The 26,949-nt window shown below is 39.4% G+C and overlaps 1 protein-coding gene across 1 annotated transcript; it reads left to right on the forward strand.

Moving 5' to 3' along the window:
* The first annotated feature begins 59 nt into the window (after nt 1-59).
* On the forward strand, nt 60-25,286 carry pals1a (protein associated with LIN7 1, MAGUK p55 family member a). The gene is made up of 17 exons (XM_029461025.1): nt 60-289; nt 11,213-11,523; nt 12,378-12,552; nt 13,065-13,165; nt 15,324-15,431; nt 16,450-16,527; nt 16,668-16,808; nt 17,429-17,590; nt 19,702-19,779; nt 19,906-20,089; nt 20,249-20,320; nt 20,604-20,675; nt 21,194-21,361; nt 21,463-21,552; nt 22,396-22,508; nt 22,667-22,777; nt 22,890-25,286. The coding sequence occupies exons 2-17, from the start codon at nt 11,344-11,346 to the stop codon at nt 23,064-23,066; spliced, it is 2,010 nt and encodes a 669-aa protein (XP_029316885.1). The 5' UTR covers nt 60-289; nt 11,213-11,343; the 3' UTR covers nt 23,067-25,286.
* The last annotated feature ends 1,663 nt before the right edge of the window (nt 25,287-26,949 follow it).

Below are 26,949 nucleotides of genomic sequence, written 5' to 3' on the forward strand. Positions count from 1 at the left end.
TTCCTCTCATCGCTGTATCCAATCAGCATCATTGTTTCACATAGTTGGTATGTTGTCTCCTCCCCTTGTTTGGGGTTGGAAATGACAGTCTGTGAGAAGGACGAGGAGGAGGGAGAAGTTAGCGCTGCATTGTCCGATAAACGAGCAACGACTGAGTCTTTTAGAGTTAAACTGTGGATAAGAAAAATTCAACCCGAACTACGGCTGGTTGGATAAAAACTAAGTCTTCATAACGAGTTCACACTTGGATCTAGCTGCCAAAGAAGTACGTGGACGGCTCGGAAACAGAGTGAGTGTTCCAGTGGTTTTGGTCTGGTCTGAAGCGGCTTTGTTATCAACAGGTGCTGCAGGAAGCAGCAAGCTAGCTAGTTAGCTGCTAACATTAGCCCGATAACGTTACATACAATAAACCCGCACTTGCTAAAATAAGTAAGATTTTTAAGGTTGTCTAGTCGCTAAGCTGATGACAAAGGTTTATATATAACTATAGGAACTTTATTTCTACTGAAAATGAAGCAAAGTATTAGCCTATAGCTCAGCTACTTCTGGGTTACATTGATAGTGTATTAGCCAACCAAAACAGTAATTGTACGTGACTCGTTAAACGTTAGCTAGCTGTCACACCGCCCTGTCAAATACAGTAAGAAACTCTATTATACAATGTTAGATACAATTACATTCTGGCGTAATGCAATTGTTTACAAATACAACAAAAGACTGTGTTTAGTTTGCGTTATGTCATCTTAGGTAAACGTAAAGTTCATCACGTAGCGTTGGCTAAAGTTATGTTACACTATTTTTAGTCACAACGTTATATTTTACGAACAATTTATAGTATTCATACTAAAGTTATATTGTTTACGTATGATTATAGTTGTGTTAATGCAAAATAGCCTAATTCCTGCCTGCTGTATAAAGTCGTAGTCAAGACTTCCAGAAAAATTAAAACATTCAAGGTGGTTTATGGTTATCAGAACAGACATACGGCTCCTGAAACAAGAAGTTAAGCTTTTATATCAACCGAGACTTGACCTGCCAATGTCTAATTCAATAGAACTGTTACATATAAACCTAAAAGTATTACATTATGGGGTGTCAATAACGTATGTCTTACCTGCTGTATAGCTACAGTATGAGAACACAAATGTAACAGCCATTTCTTTCAAATGGAGTAACGGATAACTTTATGTATTGGGCTGTGCCAACATAAGATTACACCAATATTACTGAAAGCAGCATTAAGACATGGGGGCTTCACATACAACTTTAACTTGCTGCATTCAGTCCAAATTAGTTGGTTTGCATATTTCTTATCTTGCATTGGATTACAGGTAGTTGCATGCAAATAATTGTCTTTTGTCTTTACACATTGTAGACAATGTAAAGTGACTACTATCAAAAAGATCCCTGATTTCAGGCTTGTCTAATGTTAAACCTGTCCAGTATGCTGCTGTTGCTTCTTTTGTGTGCATTCTTCACTATCTAACTGCCAGGTTGGATCTATATATTTATAGATGTTGGTACAAAGTCCATTCTGTGGAAAAGACTGTATTTTAAATTGATGTGATGTGTTTTGGTTCCAGTTTGAGTGTGTGTATGTTGCTTCTGTATGCCATAGCATGAGGACTGTGTCTGAGTTTAACCCTAATGGGTGGGGTTTCTGTTATGTTGCATAGTGGCATAATTATTAGTGGTTGATATATTACTAACAAGTTTGGACTTGACTTGAGCCTAGTTTAATACATTACTTTGAGTTGCAATTTAATATTCCCAATACTTTTATCAGCAGCTGATAAGTCCTTTTTATGTAACACATTTCGCAGGTTATTAGTGAAAATAATATTTTATGATGGATGTGGTGCCACAAAGTGATGAATAGGTTTTATAGGATATGAATAGGTTACAGATACTGCATAGGATAGTATGTGAACACCCTGGCGCTATAACATTTTGAACGGACCTTTAGAGCTACTACAGGTATGAGGTCACATAACTATGGTGATAGGGTCAAAGCTGACTTTTACGGACACACGTACACACACTGAGCTAGTGAAGCAGAGAGGTGAGGACAGGCACATTGGGCCACAGGCCAGCAAAATACAGAAGTCCTCTGTTCTCTGGAATGCTCTCTTGGTCACTCTCTCACTCTCATTCTCACTCTGGTTCTCGGAGCTGATTAGGACTCTAAGTTAGGCTACTACCAAATCAAAAATGTGTCTACAGGGTTAGACTTTAACCGCGGCGGATATTGTCACCTGGTCAGTGTGGTCCACCTCGGATATGATGAATGTTCCTTCCTGGCCATGGCTAGTCAGTTTAATCAGTTAGTCATCTTAATTCCACTGTTCTGTTTGGGTATCTGTTAGCAGTTTTAAGCTGTCAATCAGTGAAACTTGTCTTAGCCAGCCGAAACAATGGGTTGGGTTGTCAAGTCATCTTGAGGAGCAACTTAGCCTTACTTTCAGTAGATTGCTAGTTGTAGAAAAAAATAAAAGGGTTATTGAAATCTGTCATCCATATTCATATTTTCTAATTCAGTGTATCATAAATGGCCTAAAATATTTCAGAAACCCAGCTTGTGTCTCCCCCCCTTTTCTTTTGGCTCTTTCGCTCTTGATCTGGTACAGGGTGGTACAGCCCTGTGTGTGTGTGTGTGTGTGTGTGTGTGTGTGTGTGTGTGTGTGTGTGTGTGTGTGTGTGTGTGTGTGTGTGTGTGTGTGTGTGTGTGTGTGTGTGTGTGTGTGTGTGTGTGTGTGTGTGTGTGTGTGTGTGTGTGTGTGTGTGTGAGAGAGTATGAGTGTGAGAGAGTGTAACACTAGATACTAGGCTGCTCTGCTTCTGCTCCCAATGACATTCACAGTACACACACAGATACTGCTTTACTCGCTCTCCATAATGTCATGACGTCTGTAAGAGCCACAATCGGTTACATTTCTGGCTGGTGAGAAATTGTGGTCGTTTGTCTGCAGTTCCATGTTCCAATTTCCCTCAAGGCTCCTGTCAAAAAGATCTGTCAAATGGCAGTGAGCTTGTGTTAATATTTTTGGAGTAGTATTTTCCATGTTGTGGCTATAACTGTAGTCTTTGATGTTACAGAGATAGAATTTTAAATCATTTTAACATTTTAATTAACCAACAAATGAATATCGCTCTTGCGCTTAGCAAGCCGTTTTAACATTTATTAAGTGGGGCTGACTAGTAGAGATTTAGTTTTCACTCTTGGAAATTACATTTCAAGATGTCAAAATTACTTCTTTTTTTTCTAAATATTAGTTTAACATATCTGTAAAATAATTTCAACATGTTACAAATATATTTTGATATGTAGTAATTACAACTCGACCAGTCAGAACAGTTTTACATATATCTTCAATTTAATTATAACTAACTCCTTTTTCACTGGTAACAACGATCATTACAAATATCTACGATAGAATTTTCACATGTTGACAAAGGATTGTTGCATGTGAAAATGTGAGGTTACCAAACATATTCGGCCATTTTATGGAACACAATCAGATCAAGGTATTTGTCCCTTTTTATAACTTTAATCCCTGACTATAAAACGTGTGAAGATAACGTCGATCATAAAATGCGCCACAAAAATCTATTTCCACATAAACATCTACCTGTACCCTTACAAATGCACTGACCCGGATAAAGACCCGTGTGTGTGTGTGTGTGTGTGTGTGTGTGTGTGTGTGTGTGTGTGTGTGTGTGTGTGTGTGTGTGTGTGTGTGTGTGTGTGTGTGTGTGTGTGTGTGTGTGTGTGTGTGTGTGTGTGTGTGTGTGTGTGTGTGTGTGTGTGTGTGTGTGTGTTGTTACTAAACTAAACATAGGAGGACATCATTTTAAAAGCTCACAGCTGATGTTAGTTTTCATTAGCAGGTCATTTAACACGCTATTATGCTGCTAACATTTATTTTGTTCAACAGGGGATTTTATTTAAAAAAGAGAATTTTTACCCAGCCATTATTTATTATAATTATGTGTTTGTCCAACCAAAAAAACGTGTGTATTTGTTTAAAGATCCGTGTAAATGGTAATAATAATAATAATTGTCTAGCATGAAAATCTTATACCTTTACAACCCTTTGCACATCGCAATGTCGATGCTCAACATATTTATCAAAAAACGATATATGTTGCTGCTTTTCATAGTTGCACTAAACAAAGGAAACAAATCCCACACTGAGACGATCCCCTCCATCCTTGAGATTAAATTCAATGATTGATCATGATATATATAATCGTAATCTCAATATTGATCAAAAATAATCGTGATTATAATCTTGGCCATAACCGTGCAGCCCTAGCTGCAGGCTACCGGTAAACTGCGTTGTGTAGTTATGTTGCTGTGACAGTCGTTTTATTTCTTTGGGCGCGTCCAATTGAAATTGAAAGCGCATTCCGATTGATTTTCAATTTAGAAACGCCACTGGTCTGAGCGCAGAGACCCAGTAGAAACGGTTACAGGTCTTCATCAGCCATAATACAGGCTTTTCCAGGTGTCAAAACCAAACCCACATCTTCCTTTCTCCCACATCTACAGAACATTTAGCCAGAAACTCTTCAGAAGACTGCTTTCAGTCACAATGTATGGATCACTACTCAAAGTAGGTCATCGCTATATTTTCAAATCATTAGAGCAATAGTATTTTAATGGGCTGTGTCTCTACATCTCTGAGTAGGACAAATACTTTTATTCAGTTTAGGCATCTGCTTGATAAGTGGCTTCATTCACATGTACAGACAGTGCCACTATAAACATGTCTGTTTCCAAAAATATTCTCATCTGCAAAGGTTAGTGAACTTCATAAACTACTGAGAATTTTAAACGCCAACTTTATCAATACACATGTCTTACAAAAGGCATTCAACGTATTTACAGTATTGTTTTGTGTATACATTCAAACACTGTTTATTGAAACTTATAAATACTTACACATGCATAAAAAAGGAATGTTTGGTAATTAACCTTCTACATGATTACAAAGAAGTGTAACATGCAGCCAATCAGATGAGTTTTCATAGCCATTCTGCTTTGATGGGATATTCTCTAATTAAAGATATCCAAAATAAGTAAGTCTCCACCACATCAATTGGCTTTAGCTGCGAGGTTGTCAGCTCTGTGTCTGCCTGACATAACGTTACTCTGTCTGGTTTTCCACCAGTGTATTGCAAGCCAGGCGCCCCTCACTGTGTATGTAGCTATGAGTATGAAGTTGGCAGTAACGTTATAGCTGTGAAAGTAGAAGTGCAGTGTGTTTATAGTTTATTTATCAGTGAATTCATGCTCCTTAAGACCAAGCCAAGATCCAATGTCTTGCTTGCCACCTGCTGATTAAAGTGAAGGCTCAGGCTCATTTAAGATGGCCTGACCTTTAAGTTGGTCCAGCTGTTCTCCCTTATTGACAAGCCGCTCATCTGAATTTTAACTGTTCAACTGATAACATTAATCGGGCAACATTCTTATTGTAGGTTAACGGTTAAACAGTTATTTATGAACTTCCCCAAAAAGCAAGATCACACTTGCACAAATGTAGACGAGTGGCCATCGCCTTCTGATGTGATATGCTCCGTGGAGGTGGGTGGTGCTTGGTTTTCAGTCGTGTCACAGGCAGAGTGGGCTTTTTTTTTTTATTAGTCTTCTCCTTATATTTTATCTAAATAAAGTTGTTTGGCTTTACAGTCACTAACTCTGTGTTTTCTCACAGTTGTCATGCACATGTCTGCTAGCATTTGACAAACAGTAGCTGCCACTTTGGCCATTGTCAGGCAATCAGCAGACAGATGTTAAGAGTTGTAATTAACATGTGTAATGTCTCTGTGCCTTTTGTTCCCATTTGGTAGACAGAAATGTGTATTACCTGATCCTGCCCATGCAATTCTACTGTAGAAATGTTTCTGTATACTCTGGGTCAGATACTTGTAGCACACGTTACTGCAGTTTGTCTGTCCTTTCAGCGGAAACCGATTGATTCTGTTGAACACTTCTGACTCTTCATTAAATAACACCAGAGCTCTAACTATTCTATATTTGTTAATTTCTTACCGGAAAGTGAATAATTTTTGAATTACCACTACATATTTCTCTCGTATGCTCGCTGCATATACAAGATGACAAAGCAGAGTCACTGAGCTAAATATGGCGCTAAAGTGCTGTAGCGGCTGTGGAAATCTGAATCTGCCAATTGGAAGGTCGGAGGTTCGATCTCCGGCTCCTGCAGTCAACATGTCGAAGTGTTCTTGGGCAACATACCAGCTATGTCTCAATTCAGGGGCTGCAGCCTTTGGAGGACACAGCCTCCGCGGTCTTTGGAGGCAGGGTCCCCCGTAGACCTCCAGATTTCCTGGTACGTCACCAGCTGTTCACGCCCCTCCCTTTTGCGCAGTTGACGGATTACTTTAGCATTTTTTCCCAGACATAATACTTTTCTTTTTTCTTTTATCTTACTTTATCACCGGCGCATAATGTATTTTAGACGGTGGAGTGGCATCTCATACACACTCTGGAGACCCCCCCCAGATAATGCCCCCCATCAGGAGACACCAGCCCATCCAAGTCCAGCAGCAAACTTTATCTGTATATACTGTAAATATTGCTTTATAATATTTTTATATTTATAATATAATAATCATTCTTTGTTTGATCATTAATTTCCATTCATTGATAGGTAATTTTATAAATGAATTAATCCTTTTTCTAAATTAATGTACATATGTACAAAATAAATCCTTCTTGAACCTTGAAATCAATTAAGTTTTCATTAATTTTCACTTATAGTTCATGTAAATGAAATACACAATATATTCATCATTATATATATTATTTATTTCAATTAATTTACATTTTATTTGTCAACAAGTTTCTCCAGCAGAGAAGAGTCTGTCCATCCTCTCCCTAAAACAAAAATGTTTAGAGCGAGTTTAGCTATACACCAGTAAACAAAAGCAGATTAAGTTGCAAAATAAGTACACATAATATAAATAATAAAATATGTATATAATAAATTATACGATTGCACGATTTAAGTGATATTCAACTGTCAGAAAACCAAGCGGGTAATATGAAGTATAAATTATCTATACAATCGCCACAATCTATGTAAAATATAAATCAACATTTAAAACTCTTATGTTTGAAAGTTAAGGTCTTAAAAGTTCTACTTTCAAAGGCTAATTTAGGTTGGATGCCGGCAGCTGAGCTGCATCGTACAGCAGCTCCTAGTAGCTAGCTTAACTAGCATCGGCACTAACGTCCCATAACTTAACCTATCAATTTAGTGAAAATGTTATGTATTCACGTATTTCTAACGTCACGTAACTTCTGCATATCTTATGAAGCACATGTCGGGTACGTCCGGTCATTTTGAACATGCTCAAAACATCAGCGTTCAACAACGCACCCCACCGTAACACATCGAGCTCTTAACAAATACTACTTATGCCTTACCTTATATCAACGTAAACCAGCGTGTTGCCGATATTTTGTACACACCATATTTTTGTATAAGTTATGCATTCGTTGGGCATTCCTCTGATACATTTTGTATAAGGAAGTGATACTCTATCAATAGGTTAGACATGCGTATATGTATAAGTTCACTTTTCCGATCCGATGAAAAGTTGGACGTATTTGGACTCCTATATGCCAGCATACGTTTCTGCCATATGGATATGTGTGACAGGGCCTTTTAGGCACAATGGCCGCAGTGTTTTTAGTGACCTCCGTTGTCACTGCAGGGTGAAAAAATTATCCATCTACTTACAAATATTTTCTCACTTCACGCGTGGCAGTGCACTCACAGCAAGCATGAAGTAGATCTGCTGAGGGTTGGCGAGATAATTCAAACACACACGCATCTTTCATTATAGAATGATTAGAACACTGACTGAGGGCGATCTACCGTAAATTTAAGTAATTCACATTTTAACAAATGAATGGCAATATAATGCTATTAAATAAGTCTTATTATCCTAAAACAAATACGGGTTAAGAAAGATAGAAAAATTATGATGAGAATTTGACGACCCTGTCCGTTAAAATGACAGACGACGAGAAACCACCTGCTGTGCATTTTAACTTTTGCTCGGTCAAACATATTTTGACTCGAGCTGAAGAATATTTATCTTTTGACCTCATATAAACTTAAAATCTCCACACAGAAGACTGGAAAGCATTTTAGTGCACTGCTTTTTACATCTATACTTTTGGACTTCCAAAATGTTTAATGTATTAGGTTTTTGTTTTTTAATGATTTGATCCTTTTATATTGTGAAAGTTGAACAACAAAACTTAAATACATAAATTAATAAACTTTGAAAAAGAAAAAGGGCTTTTTGTAGTGTAGTGCGTTTATTAATAATGCGCAGAGGTAATCAGAGAAACTGCGTGTTTACCATATGATAAGTGAATGTACTGCATAAAGTCCTATTTCTAATAAAAAGCCAATATTGCAGGCTTTTTAGTGAAAGCAATAAAAGGTAAAACTAGTCCAACAATTTCCTGGAGGATTGTACAGTGATATTATTGCTGTCTCCTGATGCCATAGACATATTTGTCTGCTGGACCTGAGGCATCCAGAGAAAGCTTTGACACTAGAAAACAAGATTGTGGAGAAGCTTGTTGTTTATACTGATATTTGTTAATGTTGATTTGGGCTGTGTATTGGCAAGAATCTGGTGATACTATATGTATCATGATACAGAGGTTACCATTCAATATATTGCAATACTGTTAGCAAGGCAATATGTTGCAATTAAAAAAAAAAAATCAAATTCTAGGAGAACTTGTAGTTTAAAGAACACACCGCCATATGAATAAATGAGTAATGTATGTAAAGTAAAATATGAGTGAACTTATTATGTAATCAGAACAGTAGGATCTGCATTTCCATTTATCACAGTCACTGTAACATCCAACATCACAGCACTACTTTCTGTGCAATCTGAGCAAAGGTATTAACATTTGCTTTGACCATGGCACTGATAAATAAATAAATAAATAAACAGTTTGCAGCAGTCACATGTCAGAATTTGGTAACTGTCTAGAATTTCAGTGCAGACTGTGTTTGGTGTTGCAAAGCACTTAATCGGCCTCAGCTTTTCATTTGGCTTCACCACATGTCCAATAATTGTTAACTTTTAGATCGGACAGTGCAAAAAATATAATTACATTAGTGATGCTCTGCTTCGGTTGACTGGATTTGTGCCAATGCTTATTGGTCCCACATTTTCAAGACTTTACGGTGATCAGTGCAAAAAATATAGTGACAATGCAAGCTTAGTGTATTTTGATCGCTCACTCAGACACACAAGCATATATTATATACACACACTCCCTTCCCCCATTAGTGGGATTTTGTTCCCAGGGCTGCTTGGCATTCCTCACTTGTGTGTGTGTGTGTGTGTGTGTGTGTGTGTGTGTGTGTGTGTGTGTGTGTGTGTGTGTGTGTGTGTGTGTGTGTGTGTGTGTGATAGCAGCATATCAACATGCTGTTGTTATTGTGGGAATGAAAGATAAGGCATCCATCTGTCTCACCTGTTTATTTTTATCTCTGTCTTTCTCATCCCTCCCACCACCTCCCTAGTGTGTGTGCGTCTGTGTGTGGCAGGGGGACCACCCGGCTGCTGACAAAGCCGTTGTCATGGTTATGTGTGGAGCGTGGGGGGTAGTGATGACGTTATTGACTCTGAACTACTAAAGAGAGAGAGAGAGGTAAATGACTAAGATAGAGAGAAAGTGACTGTGTCATAAATTCATGGCCGTCAGTCCACCACTTTGGTAGCCATTAAAGCAGGGGTGGGGAACCTTTTTCCTATCAAGGGCCATTTTTTTTTTAGAACATCCTTTGAGGGACATACTAATTATTGAACTCATAACCTTTTTAAGACACAGCCCATTCATTTCACTTTTCTTTTATGCTGTGCAAAAAATCTACTTTTGTATCCATGTATCTTTCTGTTTTATCAGAAATCAACAATCCTTTATTAGTTCCACAACGGGGAAATGTATCTTGTCACAGCAAAATAACATATGATGTAAAAAGGCAGTAAACAATAATAAAATAGAATAAAAAATAAAATAAGTACCAAGTGGTTGAAAATAAAGAAACAATTGGCTGAAGTGGTTCAGTGCTTCACAAAAGCTTCATTTGCCCATCACTAGGCACACTACGACTTACACAATTTCTCCTGGAAAGTGCGACATTCCGCATCCAGCTTTCTCTTTTTTACACTCGCCACGCTGCGTTCACTAATGTCAATGAATTCTCGTTTAATATTTAAGTTTTTTACGTGACATGACCACGTGATGACACGTTCCGCTGGTGTTGTGTTCAAGGAACCAGGAAAAACAGTCAGTGTTTTTATTTTTTTCTAGTTTATGAATCATTGAATGGCCGGATCAAATGGTCTCGCGGGCCGTATACGGTTCCCCGTCCCTGCATTAAAGGATAATTGAACACAAACCTAAGTACACCAAAGTAAGACATTTTTCTTTATGTATTTTTGTTGTCTTTACAGGTTTAAAATGATAGTGGGCTATGTTTGATATCACATACTTCTGTGCAACAATTAGCATTTAGCAACATTTGCATCGAAATGTGATGATACTTGCAGTCCTGATAAAGATGATTAGATGTGGATTTTCTTTTCTAACAATGTTTTTTCCAAAGTTTAAGCTTTGATGTTTATTTAGTCATACATATTTAATATTACAGAGAATTGCTTTTTGAAAACAAGATTTTTAGGAGCCATAATCTCCCTTTTCGACATGTCACAGTGGGAAAAGCACAGATGTAAGTAAAAAGAAAAATTAATGGTTGAATTTCATGTCTTGCTCACTGATATGGTTTACTAGGATTATTCTTATTGACGATAACAACATTATACACACCAAGTTAATTGCTGAGATCTGGGAGCACTGCAACATTGCTAAAAAGTTTTAAAGCCTCTTTATTTACACAAACCTAGTTTGTTATGGAACACTCAACACTCATTCATGCTGTGTTTGACCTGTCATATCAGACTGGTCAGAGGTAAGTAGATGCATAATAGGTCTGGTAGTGTAGACTTCACTGCTAAATGGCTATAAGGACCCCTCCTCTTATTATGTAGATGTCCAATCTAATTTGTATTGGAAGAATGTTGGAATGCAGAGTGTCACAAATGAATGATTAATGACATGTTTTCTCTGCTTTCTCCACAGGTGAAGGTATCATGGCCACCCTGTTTACTGAGCTGCCCTCCTAGACTTGCCTGATATTTAAATATTCTTACCTGAACATCCCTGTAAGCCACAAAAACACACCCATTTTTGACTTTTGGTGTGTATGAGGGATGACAACCTCCCATCTGAACGGCCATGTTGCTGGAGAGGGAGGAGGAGGAGGAGAAGATGAAGAACTGAAGGGAGGACAGCAGCACCGGGAAATGGCCGTCGACTGTCCGGGAGAGCTGGGGAGCCGAACGCTACCGCTCAGACGATCTGCACAGCTGGAGAGGATACGACAGCAACAGGTACACACACACACACACACACACACATACACATACACATACACACACTTGTGCTTACTTCCCTCAACATTAAAGTTGCAACATACATGCATCATGCAACATACAAAGTTAATAATAAAATGCAATGCTGATTAAATTGCTGCACTAGTGCAAAGCTAGAATGGAATCTGCTTTCGCCAGATTACTAACTTTGTTCGGCTCATTTTCTGTAAACGGTGTAGCATGGAATTAGAAAGATAGCTAGTTAACTGTCCGGGTGCAGCGAATCACAGCACAGTCAACGCTGAGTCAGGGTTTCGTCATACAGAAGTGGGGGTGGTTTCATCTCAAGTGGGTTGGGAAAATGATAAGCGTGTCCCGGTTTGTACTTTCAGATATCTGCTTTTTTACTGTTTGCTTTCCGCTGTATAGATGTGTTAAGTTACTGCTAAGGATAACTCAAAATTTCCTAATTGTGTTGCTTCATAATAAAAGCTTTTAAATAACAAAAATAATGGGGAACTTTTATTGTGACATTTTATAGGAAATTAAGGAACTTTGTTGGAGACTATTCTTCAACAATAATAAAAATCTACTAATGCCGCAGGAAGAAGAGTACAAGACGCATCTTTGTTATTGGGCATTTTGGTTATACTTAAATGTTTGATAATGTTATAGATTGGCAAATTATTCAGTATAAAAAAAATTCTCATTTGCAAAGGAATTAAGCATTTTGATGTAAACCGTGCATCAAAGTAGAGGCTGGATGGTAGAAGACATCAACTGAGAAATGTTTTATTTTTGTAAAATGGTTCATTCATAAGTTCAATTGTATTTCTCTCAATGGTGCATTTATTTGTCCGTATGTGTGTCAGGAGGATCTTCGTCGTCGTAGAGAGGAGGAGGGTCGGCAGCTGGACCTAAATACCTCGCTCAGACTCAGGAAGCTCTCCCAGCATCCCCACATCGGCATTGACAACCCCACATTCCTGCAAGACTCAGACACATCGCAGCCAGCACTCAGCATCCAGCACACACACGCACTGATAGGTAAAACACACACACACACACACAGACACAGACTGAGATGAGAGTAGAATTTCAGTAGTAGTAAAGCTCTCAGAGGGAAGAATAAAGAGGTCGAGGTGAAAGAGACGTTAAAACAGATAATTCATATAAAAACTAAAAATGAAAGGATGAAGAAGAGGGAGAAGGAGTGGAGGGAAAGTAAAAGGTCAGAGAAAGAGAGAGTTGGCTGGGATGGAAAGGAATGTAAGGAAGGCATGTCTGCAGCTAGGGAGGGAATTCCTCTCTTGAGGGTGACTTAATTAAAACCTTGTTAGGGGCGGTGATGTTGACCTACACACACCATCACACAAACATTAACACACATTATTGAAGTCAACTAAAGTCAAGTCTCTCACACACTAATCTGTAGCCAGGACAGGCAGGCTGTCTTCTGCCATCATCTGATGGTAAAGTAAATCTTTGAATGTCTTCTCCTTTGTATGTTATGTAAAAGTCAAAAGTTATTAAGAAGTTCATGTGCTTTTTTGTTGCAGAGTTGGAGGAGCTGCTGCTGTCACTGAAGCAGGTCCGAGGCTGCCTGTCCGACCAGCAGAGTCAGATTGACATAGAGCATGTTCTTGCACTACTAAACAAGGTAATATCAGATGAAGAAAGCTTGGAGTCAATATTTAATTGTGGTATTTTTCAAGACTTTCTGGCCAAAGGGATTTATAAAGACAGAGCAGTGTTGTGTCCACTGAGTTGGAGCATCCATGACAACAGTTAGAATGAAGGCTTCAGTATGGAGAGGGGAGGCTGGAGGCTACGGATAAAGGATTCCAATCTTTTTTTAATGTTAAGCTACTGGTAGACACTGCTTTGTGCCGGTATTAAATATAATTGTTTAAGCCCACAGCCAACAGTCTGCCGTTTCATTGCAAGTAAACGACAGCGTGAGAGAAGTCCCTCTTCTCTGGACTTTTCCTCTCACGCACCTGTCTACAAGAAATTCATTGTTTCTCCTAGAATGTTCTTCCATTTGTCAGAATCAAAACACATTGAATATCACTTTGTGGCTGCATGGACATTTCCAGGAACATTTTATAGGAAATCTGAAATTGTACCTAACATTTTAGTGAAGGACCCTACCCTCAGTCTTGATTCCTGGCCCATAGTTCCTGCCTGACACTGATGTAAAGTGTCCATAACTCCAAACACAAAGTACTTTTACCTCCAAACTGTACTCAGCTGAAGAACTTCAATATATGTATTAACTGTAAACTTGGTTTGTTGTCACATTAAACTGCAGTTCACTGTTGAACACTTTATGTTCGACTGAACAGAAACGCTCAGTCCTTCTGTGTCTGAGCTGTAAACTCTATTAGTCCCTTTGGTGTCGCAGGTGTCCCGGGGACATGAGAAAATGCTTGGGATGAACAGGGATCTTCCCCGGCGACGCCCCTTAGTCTTGAGCCCTGTTTTAAACAACCACTGCTGTAATATTTGATTCAATGGAAACAAAGCACAATAGTCTTACCTTGCCATGCAAATCTGGACAGGAACAATTCCTAATCCCTATCGTAAACATTAATAAATTACTCTCATTGGCTTTTTGCTTATGGGCTTTTGTTGCACTTGCAGTGGCGTGGCGAGTGTGGTTGTCGTTGGATCCTCCCCGCTGTCTGTCCGAGCAGGAGCTAGGCTCCGCCCGCGGTGAGACACCATGCACCATACATGAGCGCAAAACACAAGAGACTCACACTGAGCTGAAATGAAACAAGTGCACGTAAATTAGGTAAATAAAATAAATAGACAGTTTCGTACTGCGTTTTGCTGTCGTTTATGGTGCGTGGTGTTTCGGCGTGCGCTGGACTCAGCTCATGGTCTCACACACGGAGCTCATCGTAGTTGAGCAGAGGTGGAGAGTTACAGCTGCACTCGTTGCGTTGCTGTGACAGCTGAAGTAAGATGTGACAGTTTGAGGTTGTTGGTTGGATAAAACAAGCAGACTAATGAAGGAAATAAATGTAATATATATATATCTCCATATATTCACTGATCACATGCTGCAGCTATGTTCATGAACCTGTGTTTAGTTTTTTCAGACAATATTTATCAGCTCAGACAACTGAAGAAGCATGATAAGCACTGATTTGTCTGACAGCAAAAACAAAACAATTGAATTGTAAGTTAGACTGAAACACACATAAGAGTTATGGGAAGCAGGAAGTTTAACTGACTGAGAGCTCCAGCAAGAAAACGCAGGATCCTCGGGCTAAAAGGTTGAACCTGGCTCAAAGCAATGGAACGTCATTTGGCAATACTCTGCTTTGGCCAGTACATGCATGCAAGCACACAATAATGTAGCAATAATTGTGTAATTGTACTGTTTCCCTGGTGATAGTTGTAATGGAGGATGAATTATTATTAATTCCAGTTAGTCATATTTCATAGTCTCACTGCTGTGGGAAGCTGTGTGTGTGTGTGTGTGTGTGTGTGTGTGTGTGTGTGTGTGTGTGTGTGTGTGTGTGTGTGTGTGTGTGTGTGTGTGTGTGTGTGTGTGTGTGTGTGTGTGTGTGTGTGTGTGTGTGTGTGTGTGTGTGTGTGTGTGTGTGTGTGTGTGTGTGTGTTGTTCCATTTCAGTTTGATTAGAAGTGAGGTTGGCAAACTTTCTTTGTTCAGTCATGGTTGGCTAGTTATCACAACTAAACACAGGTAAAGTGATGCGAGAGGATGACATGTTTATACTTAATGTGTGAGCTCCTGTTGAGAGGAATCTGACGGAACATGCTGGTGTCTTTTTTCTCCTTTAGTCTGACTTCCAGTCAGCGCTGAAGATCCATAATGCAGTGGCCACCAGCATGCACCGACCCTCTCCTCCATACCCACACACACACCAGTCCCTTCAGCTGGCCATGGAGGTATATCCACTTTTATTTAATCAAAAATCACACACACACACACACACACACACACAGAGTCCAGGTCAGTGAGTGTGTACTGTAATAATGAGGTTGGATACAGAGCAGCTCTGTTAAGCATCAATTAGAGCTGAAACACAAGTGCTTACTGTATGTACATGTACACACACACACACACACATTCCTGTCAGCCAACTCTTTTATTTTGTAACCATATTTACGGAATAAGAAATGTTTTAAAGCACAGTAAAGAAATCTAACTCTGTAAAGTTAGAAGTGTTTGGCTACCAGATGACACCAGGTTGATGATAACCAGTTCAAGTGAAGCCAACATCCAGGATGTTGGTACAATCAGTGCCACAGGTTGAGTTGTAGCTGTAAGAGCTATTCATGGCTCATTTCAGGGGAATCTCATTAAAGAGCAGCACGTTATTTCTGCTCCATGTTGGCATCTCCGCCCCCTCCCTTTGGCTTTAAAGAAGAAATGCTTTGAGCTTTCATACTGCACTCCTAGAAACATATTCCTTTGTCATTGATAATGTAGTGTAAAATAAAGGATAACAATCAGTCACAGTGGGCAGGATGAGTTAGGCACTCAAGTACCTAAACATAGTTCAGGTTTGGCTCATAGCTTCTCTCTTAGTTTTAAATTATATTAGGCAAAGTGCAAATTTAAATCCGTACCCATTTTAGATCTTCCAGAAAGTAGAGATATGGTTTGTAGCCCCCTCATATCATCAGATCCTGTGTTCCTGACATTGATACAGACCAAGGACCCAGACCAGATACCTCTTTAAATTGTAACAAATAGGGAATACATTTTTAACTCGATTCCTTGTAATCTGCTTGAGATGAACCCATAATTATTTGATTTGAATTTTTAGGCAGTGCAAAATTATGGGACAAATAATCACTTGCTGCAAAATGTTATGTTCCGAAATGTCTGCAGTTGCTACAGTGAATATATATTATTGCTATGTTAATATTCTCTTGATGATGCCAATGTTTTATGTTCCAGGCCAGGAACCTCATCCAGTCAAGTCAGAACAAAGATGGTCTTGAACTCCACAGCCTGCTCTCAGACACACACATCCAGGTAGACACACACACACACACACACACACACACACACACACACACACACACACACACACACACACACACACACGGCTGTATTAGTAAATAATCAAAATAATCCTCTTATGGTGTGTCTCTGTGTGTGTTTGTGTTTTGCAGTCATTGCTCCTGGCCCATGACACAATAGCAGAGACAGAAATGCAGCCTGAGCCGCTGCCCGCCCAAGGAGAAACAATGACCCAGTGGGGAGGAGAGACTGTCAAGATAGTTCGCATCGAGAAAGCCCAAGACATACCACTGGTAAGTCTAACTAGTATCAATGATAAGGCAGTTATATAGTTACACAGTGGAATTGCTAAATTTTCTAACTGATTTTTGTGAGGAGACTGCACGTTTTCACACGGCCTGCTTGGGCTTCCTCCCACAGCCCAGACTGAGATGGTTTTATGTCCATGTATATATGCCCTGTGTCCACCAGCCTTTTGCCCAATGTGTGCTGGAATCAGCTCAAGCCCTTTGAGACCCTGAGTCATTTTAACAAAAATAAAAACCCAATTGTTTTGTTAGCTATGCAAATGCAATGTATGAATATACTTCATATTTTGAAGTATATCCAGTAAAAAAGAAAATATTCCGGTGTGACATGATGTTATAAATGCTCAACTGTTGGAGAAATCTGGGCAGAGCTGGTGCAGAAAAAGGCCTGTCAATCATTCAGGCACCGTTTGGCTTGAGTTAACACGATGCAGAAAATAAACTAAATTTCAATACTGATTATTATTGCTGATTATCTTCAATAAAGTAGCAGCTTTGTCTTTCCTGGGGCCAATGTACTGTGAATTATATGCTGTAAATAACACAAGCATGTGGTCATGTCCATGTTTGTACATCATTCCACTGCAATTCTGTGTGTTCTGTAGGGGGCAACTGTTCGTAATGAAATGGACAGTGTCGTGATCAGTCGTATTGTTCGAGGTGGAGCAGCTGAACAGAGTGGACTTCTATCAGAAGGAGATGAAATACTGGAGATAAATGGCATAGAGATCAGAGGGAAAGATGTCAACCAGGTCTTTGATATTCTTGTAAGTATATCCACATGCACGTACAGTAGTTAACACAGTTCTTTGATGGAGTGATGACTACCATCACTCAGGGGTGTAGCGGTACACAGAGGTCACAGTTCGGTTCATACTCGGGTTTCAGTGTGAGTTTGGTGCTGCGGGGGGGGAAACTTGCCACATAATGATGTTTATTTTTATTTATTTTGAACAGACAGTAGTGCAAATGTCAAAGACAGACAGCATCCTCTTGCTGGGGACGGACAGACCATCCATCCATATCCTTGCTAATCATTTTTGTTCCTGGACAACATTATATATATTTTCAAGTTCTTAAAGTTCTTAGCTTGTGTTGCTTTGCCTTCCTTTAATGAAAGCCTCGAGTCCAGCGCTAAACTTGGCGGAAGAGTGAAGAATCATCGCACTTGAGGAACAGATTACAATTCAAATTAAAATGTTGTAATGTCGCAGAGCCATCCTTAAAAATAGATTTTGGTCTCATGTACCCCCTGCTAAAATAAAGGATACATAAAATGCATTTTGTTCAATAGCAAGTTTTGTATACTATTATAAATTAAGGAACATTTCAAACTTTTGTATTTTGTGGGCTTTTCATGCCTTTATGATAGAGTAGTGCAGATTGTGAAAGGGGGAGAGAGAGAAGCAAATGGCCACGGGTCGCACTCGAACCACAGGCCGCTGTGGCAAGGACTCAGCCTTTTATATATGGGTCGCCTGTGCTATCGGGTGAGCTACCGGAGCGCCCACATTTCAAACATTTCTGTATTAACTGAACAAATGCTTTCCCAAAAAGCAATAGGTCACAATAGGCTATAAAACTGAAATACATCTCTTATGCTATAACATTGAAAATACTAAATAAATAGATAAATATTGTGCTTTTGTGTCTGAAGGCTGCGTGGAAGCTACGAGGATAAGGAGTTGGGCTCCGGTTTGTTTTTCCTTGTCCCAGTGATTTGCACATCTGGGTGATGCTGTCGAATGTGCGTTCACATGGTCAATGCGTTTCCAATCGCCCACCTTAGGAACACCGTCGACACACGGTCCTCGTCTTATACACAACTCTCTGTCCGTGCTGTTGGAGCTGACAGGGAACCCTCAGGCAGGTCTAGCTCTGGGGTTTCAGTGCGCTCACCACAGTGACAGACTTGCATGTCAATCAGCTTGTTGCGCAGACCTCAGCACATGTTGCTAACTGCGTATAGCTAAAACGTTCCTTCCCTAAAAGCTATATAGATGTTTAACTCGCCAACATTAGCATTGGACCTCCATCCAACTGATTTGTGTTCAGAGGATCATTCGTAAAATAGTTTCCTTTGTATCGATGGCAGTATTGACTGATACTTTAAAAGTAAAAGGACCAAAAGTCAGTCTAAAGGTTAAATGCAAAATGTATAATATATGATTGTCATTCGGACAGCCCTGGGCTACATCAACACCAACATGGCGTAAACAAAGGAGTTGAGTGGAGTGATAATAATGCTCTTGAGATTAACACAAAGAAAACAGAGGAAATTATATTTGGTTCACCATCTGACTCATAAACTCCCTGTTCCATACTTTAAAAAAACAAGCAGTTACTTTCATAAATACGTTGGTGTAATGGTGGACCATCTGCCTTCCTGGGAAGACCACATTGTTTATATCTGCTTCATGATTTATATCAATACTTCTTGGTACAAGTGTTTGTCCACCACTTTAAAGTCAAAACTCTCCACCAAAGGAAATTCTGCTGAAAGATTGTGGGTCAAAGGAGAAACAGTAAATGAACCAACCATAATAACATTGAGGCTGGTCAACAACAAACTGAATCTGAATTTCTACCATTAAATTGGAGATACTGGGTTCCACGATTGAATACGGTAAAAGTGAAACACACTGAAATCTAAAAGTTAATCCCAGATCAGATGTACGCTGAAGGGTCTTGAACATAATGTCTTCTGTGACTATCATGTTGTGTTAAATGTCTGTTTCCTTGTTTCTTGTCTGCTGTGATGCAAGAAGACTTGATCTGACAACAAAGTATTATCGTATCGTATGTGATGAGGACAAGCCGATGAATAACAAAGGCTTTTCTCTCTCTTTGTATCTGTGTGTGTTTATGTGGGTGTCAGACGGACATGCATGGCCTCCTGACCTTTGTGCTTATTCCCAGCACTCAGAGCAAACCTCCTCCTGTCAAAGAGTCTGTGGTGAGTGCTAAATCCTAAACCTCTGAGAGCTTGAGGATCAGCAATATCTCTGTGAATGTGTGTTGACACAAATGAGATTTGAAAATGTCTGTAATGTATATAAACTGTCTTCTTTCTCCCCTCCAGACACATGTGAAGGCACATTTTGACTACGACCCATCAGATGACCCCTACGTGCCGTGCAGAGAGCTGGGCTTGTCTTTCCAGAAAGGAGATATTCTCCACATTATCAGCCAGTCAGACCCCAACTGGTGGCAGGCTTACAGGGACGGCGATGAGGATAACCAGCCATTAGCTGGACTAGTTCCAGGTACTTCCGTCTGACTGTTCTGCCTTTGTTTAGTTTTGGGTGTTTTTTTTTAAAGCATTTGAAGACTGCTTAGTTAAACTCTTACGGACAAATGCACAAGACGGTTGGCTGAGGCACTCGAATGCATACTTGTGTTCGAACTTGTCTTTTTTTCCACAGGGAAGAGTTTCCAGCAGCAAAGAGAAGCCATGAAACAGACCATAGAAGAAGACAAGGAGCCGGAGAAGTCTGGTCCGTTGCTCTACTCTCTACACTATAAACTTGTTTAAGGTTATAGGTTGATTAGAACATACTGTACATTGTTTAAAGTATAAACAATGTAAAATGTTTTGTATCATTTATTTGATATCTTATTAAACTGAGGGAGTTTCTTGGTGTCCAATTTTCCAATTAGCTAATTTACAGCACACCATTATGCCCCCCAAAGTTGTTGTTTGTTCCACCACCACACATGCATTACTTCCATGCACAAGATAAACTTGGTGTAGATTTCAAGTTGTCTGCTTGTTTACAGGGAAGCTATGGTGTGCAAAGAAGAACAAGAGGAAGAGGAAGAAGCTGCTGTTCAACACTCACAGGAATGATGGTATGACTTCCTGTCTTTCTGTCACTCAATTACTTCTGTGAGTAATTGAGTCACAACTTACATGTGCATATAAACTGCTTCTAGTTCTATGTAGCGGTATTCATAGATGACCAATTGTGAAGAAAAGAAATTAGGCATGACTGGAAATCACATTTTTTATTCTAATGGACAAAATATTTCTCCAAACAGTGTTATAGTTCTTATTTTAGTATCATATTTAAATATCTGCTACATGATCAAATACACTTTAGTATTATGGAAATAATAACCAGTAAATGCTCCAGTATAGCGATCAGCTGGACACCTGTGTGTATATCCAGGAAGTATTTGCTCTGCTTATGGGAGAGAAAGATCAGAGAAAGTCTTGATAAATCCTGATATGTCTTGTCATCAGATTTTTCTCTTTCCATTAGCTTTCCTTTTTGTTTCTTCTTTCTGTCTTGGTTGATATCCAAGTTTGTCTTCTCACAGACCGTAGTATAACTTTTTCATTCTGTTCTTTCTATCCATTTGCCCAGACATTGAGAATGAGGAGATTCTCACCTATGAGGAGATGGCTCTGTACCACCAGCCGGCCAATAGGAAGCGGCCGATTGCACTGATTGGTCCAACCAGCTGCGGGCAAGCAGAGCTTAGACAGAGACTGCTCAACAGTCAACCAGAACGTTTTGCTGGAGCTACACCCCGTAAGACTTGCACACACTGTACACATGCCTTTATGTGTGTGTGGATATACTAACGTGTGGATATACTAATGTGTGTGTGTGTGTGTGTGTGTGTGTGTTAGACACCACACGGAGCCGGCGAGATGGAGAGCTGGGTGGTCGAGATTATCACTTTGTGTCTCGTCAGACCTTTGAGGCAGAACTTGCAGCAGGTAAGGTCTCATGATAGTAAATACTCTGACATGCTGTATATGAATACGTAGATGGATTATTTGGTATGACATTGCTCGATCAGTGTCAGACTTTGCTTTTTTTTTTTCAGCGCTGAAGCACAAGATCTATCAAGGGTATCACACTAATCTTTTTAAAATGTAATTTATAAGCCCAAATTAAGAAAATGCTTGGAAATACTTTTATCTTCCTGCACAAAAGGTTTTGGAACCACTGGTCTAACTGGAGCACACACATTACTCTGTCAGCATCCACAAAGGGTGCAAGTAAAGCCAAATCAGGCAGGGCCGTAAACGTCCAGTGCCCTTGCTCCGACCCCACCCATTTTCGAACACTGCATTCATTTTGGTCTCAACTACACACCTATAAAGATTTGTCACCTGACAAGGGAACCAAAACCGCCTCTGTTGTAGTTCCAAATACAGTGGGTGTCTCCAGGAGCACATTTTCCCATGACAACACACACACAAGCTCAGAAGCTGAAAACAACACACACTCTCTCGTCGGTAACGATCTTGAATTGTGTAGTTTTCCTTTTTTAATAAATTATTTGCAGCCTGAAAAAACACTAATGGCGTGCTGTTAGTAGAGAAGTGACAGTATCGACCTGTAACTAAAACAGGTTTAAGTATCATTTTCAGACTGGAATGAGAAAAGTAAATGTTCCAACAGTACATGTAATTACTAGCACACCCAGTATTTTAAATATTTTATAACTTAATTGATACACAGAGTTCTTGGTTTTGGTAATTGTCCCAGTGTAAAGAAATGACACCATATCAACAAATGTGGGAAATGACATCCTCCCCTTGTTTTCTTCCCAGGAAAGCTCATCGAGTCTGGTGAGTTTGAGAAGAACCTGTACGGGACAAGTACAGACTCAGTGCGACAGGTCATCAATACTGGAAAGATCTGTGTGCTCTGTCTGCACACACAGGTATGTACACGCACATCCACTAAGCAGGTATAGTGAGTAGAGAGAGTGTATTTCTACGACAGAACATAAGTTTAAAACTTGTGTTTGTGCGTGCGTGTGTGTGTGTGTGTGTGTGTGTGTGTGTGTGTGTGTGTGTGTGTGTGTGTGTGTGTGTGCAGGCTCTAAAGGTGCTGAGGAGTTCAGACTTAAAGCCTTACATCATCTTCATAGCTCCGCCCTCCCAGGAAAGACTTCGAGCCCTATTGGCTAAAGACAACAAGAACCCCAAGGTCGCTGTCACACTGTCTACACTGCCTGTTTACACTCTGTCAAGGATAAATATCACTGGTGTGTCTATCTCTGTTTGCCTCACTAATGTGTGTTTGTGTGTGTTGTGGACAGCCCGAGGAGCTGCGGGACATCATTGAGAAAGCCCGGGAGATGGAGCAGAGCTGCGGTCACCTGTTTGACGCCGTCATCGTCAACACAGACCAGGACAAAGCCTACAACGAGCTTCTACGACTCGTCAACAAACTGGACACTGAACCCCAGTGGGTGCCTTGCTCCTGGCTGCGCTGAACACGCTTACATATTCACACACCATCATAGAGTGACAATGAAGTACACATTTATAGGTTCAACAAACTGGAAGTGATGACGGAGTATCATGCCCACTGTTAGGACAAAACAAATCTGAGATTTTGAGAGTTGCAATGTTATGATATAAAGTTGTAATTTTACAATAACATTTCATAATATTATGAAATTAATTCATTGAACTGTATTAAAACAATCTATAATATTATGAGATAAATAATTATACAAGAAAAAGTCTGACTTTTTTGAGAATAATTTGTAAAAGATGAGTCATAATATTAACAAATAAAGTTGTAATTTTCTGCAAATTTTGTGATTTTCAAAAAGTCTTAAAATTGAAAGAACAAAGTCATACTATTACAGGGAAAAGGTTGTTATTTCTTAAGAACAAAATGATGTACGTTATGATAAAATTGCTATGACTTAATATCCTTCCAGATATTATACGAATGTACTTATTAGTGAAACCTATAGCTTCAGCTTATCTATATTCCCTCATCGGCCACATAAAAGCTCACTGTTTACTTTGGCTGTTAATTAAAATAAAGATCTCGTCATTTGTAATCTTTCTTGTAAATCCATGACTTAAATATATTGTTCCATTCTTAACATGGGACATTTTCTTCTCAAAATGACCTTTTATTCCACAATACTTCTCAAAATATAATTTTTCTAGTAAAATTAGGCCTATATCTCAAAAAAGTACAACTTTATCCTAAAATATTAGAACTTTTTTATACTAGTATATAAACTCCTTATTCTTGTCATTTTATGACCTTATAAAATTCTGCTTTCTTGTAATACATTTTCTTTTTTTCTTTTTTGTATCGAAATCTCAGATTTGAGGTTTTCTTAACATTGACCCTTATACTCCGTTGTTCTGCAGAGAGTAGATACTCGGCACACAATCAGCATCTTCTAGAATGTATTGACCTGTTGGCACTGATAATGATACATACATGCAATTTAAACTTTGTGTGTATTTACTGTCCTCAACAAGTGATCTTGGTTGGTGCCTAACTGCTCCATAATGTTTATTTTCAGCAGTGACTTTTATACGACACTGATCTTTCTTATCACAATTCTTAGTGAGACCAAAATATGGACCTGGAAAATACTTTTGTTTTTCTGTTTTATTTTAAACGATAAATGTGGGGCTTCCTCTATATATTGCATATTTTGCTTTTATCTTGGAATCATTTCAACAATAATAATTACAAATATTTAAATTATAAATCTATGTAAAAATATTTTTTTTGATTCAAGCATCTTAGTTTTGTATTAAATTACTCAGCCATGGTGTTTTTCCCGAGCAAAAGACATGTAGAAATAAGGCCCATGGTAAGGAGTAAATGTGAAAATCACACAGACATTAAGTACTAATTTAAATCTACACTGAGCCACAGCATTTGTTGCTATGAAGAACACTCACTCACAGTTCCGTCTGTACACACAGTGCATTAGATGCTGACTTCCCTTCTGTACTGGGAAGTCTGACCATTTATGGCCTTAAGCGGCAGGCTACTTAATCCTGACTGACTGACTGATCAGCTGGTCTTTTGACTGGCTCTACTGTTAAAATGCACACTATTGCAATGAACACTAAAATAAAGGACACAGCACTTGATATTTTCTGTCTGACTTTTATTTTCTGCCTCTTTTTCCTGACTGACCTATGACAGACTATCTTGTTAGCTGACTCCTGTGTGGTCACATTTAAGTAGAAATGACCTCTGAGCCTGATCCCAGAGGGGTGAGTGGGTAAAGAAAACGTGGAAGTTGTAGTTTTAAGTTGTGTTCCTGCTCGACACATGATGCTGAATTTATTATATATTTTGTGTGTATGGCTGTGTGTGTGTGTGTGTGTGTGGCTGTCTTTGAAGACTGTTAAGTATTATTATGACCTGAAGTAGAGCTGACAAAATATCACTGTTATCACTGGGTAGAGCATTTATATATTTGTAATGTTGAAAATAGATTTATGAAGTCCAGAATGCACCAATAGGTTTGCAGGTTCCACCTTTTGCCTCAACTGCCATTAGTCCAGGAGGAAGAAGGGGCGGAGCTAAGTGGACTTAACGGTATTGAATGTAAAGTTAATTGTTACCACTTCTTGTTTATCAGAAATCACTTCTTCCTGAGTAAATCTACTTTTTGTATAAATATTCACAACAAATAAATAAATAGATGATTGATAGAAAATGACTGACTTTGTGTTGTTTTTGTTTAAAGGTGCAATGAGTATGGCCAGAATCTTTGTGCGTGTCTGTGTGTTAAACACGTTAATATATTGTGTTGCTGAGATATCTACTAAAATGACCATGCTAACCAGCTAGCCCCGGCCCATCCTGTCATGTTATTCCACCTTGAGAGGAGAAAGTGAGTCACTGTAACGTCCAGTCTGACCTCAGACCAACATGAGAGGACGAAGAAGACGAGCTGGACCGAGGGCTGGTCAATTGTATGTTTCAATAGATTGTTTATTGGATTAAATGGAAAGTGGCAGAAACGAGAAAAATTTCAAGTATAGTTTTTTTATATGTGACGTCACTTACTAGCTTTTCTGGCACTCAACCCGTGTCATGGTTTTTTCATCAGTAAATGGAACAGACTTAGATATCATCACCAGACCTAAAGACCCTGTCACACATACAGGACTGTCTCAGAAAATTAGAATATTGTGATAAAGTTCTTTATTTTCTGTAATGCAATTAAAAAAACAAAAATGTCATGCATTCTGGATTCATTACAAATCAACTGAAATATTGCAAGCCTTTATTATTTTAATATTGCTGATTATGGCTTACAGCTTAAGAAAACTCAAAAATCCTATCTCTAAATATTAGAATATCATGAAAAAGTATACTAGTAGGGTGTTCAACGAATCACTTGAATCGTCTAATTAACTCGAAACACCTGCAAGGGTTTCCTGAGCCTTGAAAAACACTCAGCTTGGTTCAGTAAACTAAATCACAAGTATGGGGAAGACTGCTGATCTGACTGCTGTCCAGAGGACCATCATTGACACCCTCCATCAGGAAGGTAAGACACAAAAAGAAATTTCTCAAAGAGCAAGCTGTGCACAGAGTGCAGTTTCAAAGCACATCCACAAAAAGTCTGTTGGAAGGGGGAAATGTGGCAGGAAACGCTGCACAACCAAGAGAGATGACCGCAGCCTTAACAGCATTGTGAAGAAGAGTCGCTTCCAGAATTTGGGGGAGCTTCAAAGACAGTGGACTGAAGCTGGAGTCCAGGTATCAAAAGCCACTGTTCACAGACGTGTCCGGGAAATGGGCTACAATAGCCGTATTCCCATGGTCAAGCCACTTCTGAACTCAAGACAACGGAAGAAGCGTCTGACTTGGGCTATGGAAAAGAAGCACTGGACAGTTGCAGAGTGGTCCAAAGTCCTCTTTTCAGACGAAAGCAAGTTTTGTATTTCATTTGGAAGTCAAGGCGCCAGAGTCTGGAGAAAGGCTGGAGAGGAGCAAAATCCAAGTTGCTTGAAATCCAGTGTGAAGTTCCCACAGTCAGCGATGGTTTGGGGAGCCATGTCAGCTGCTGGTGCTGGTCCACTGTGTTTCATCAAGCCCAGAGTAAATGCAGCTGTGTACCAAGAGATTTTAGAGCACTACATGCTTCCGTCTGCTGAAAAGCTCTATGGAGATGAGGAATTCATTTTCCAGCATGATCTGGCACCTGCCCACAGTGCCAAAACCACCAGTAACTGGTGTACTGACCATGGCATTACTGTCCTCGATTGGCCTGCCAATTCCCCTGACCTGAACCCCATAGAGAATATGTGGGGTATTGTGAAGAAGAAGCTGAAAGACACCAGACCCAACAATGCTAATGAGCTAAAGGC

Source organism: Cottoperca gobio, chromosome 22 (assembly GCF_900634415.1).
Source record: "Cottoperca gobio chromosome 22, fCotGob3.1, whole genome shotgun sequence".
Classification (NCBI taxonomy): domain Eukaryota; kingdom Metazoa; phylum Chordata; class Actinopteri; order Perciformes; family Bovichtidae; genus Cottoperca; species Cottoperca gobio.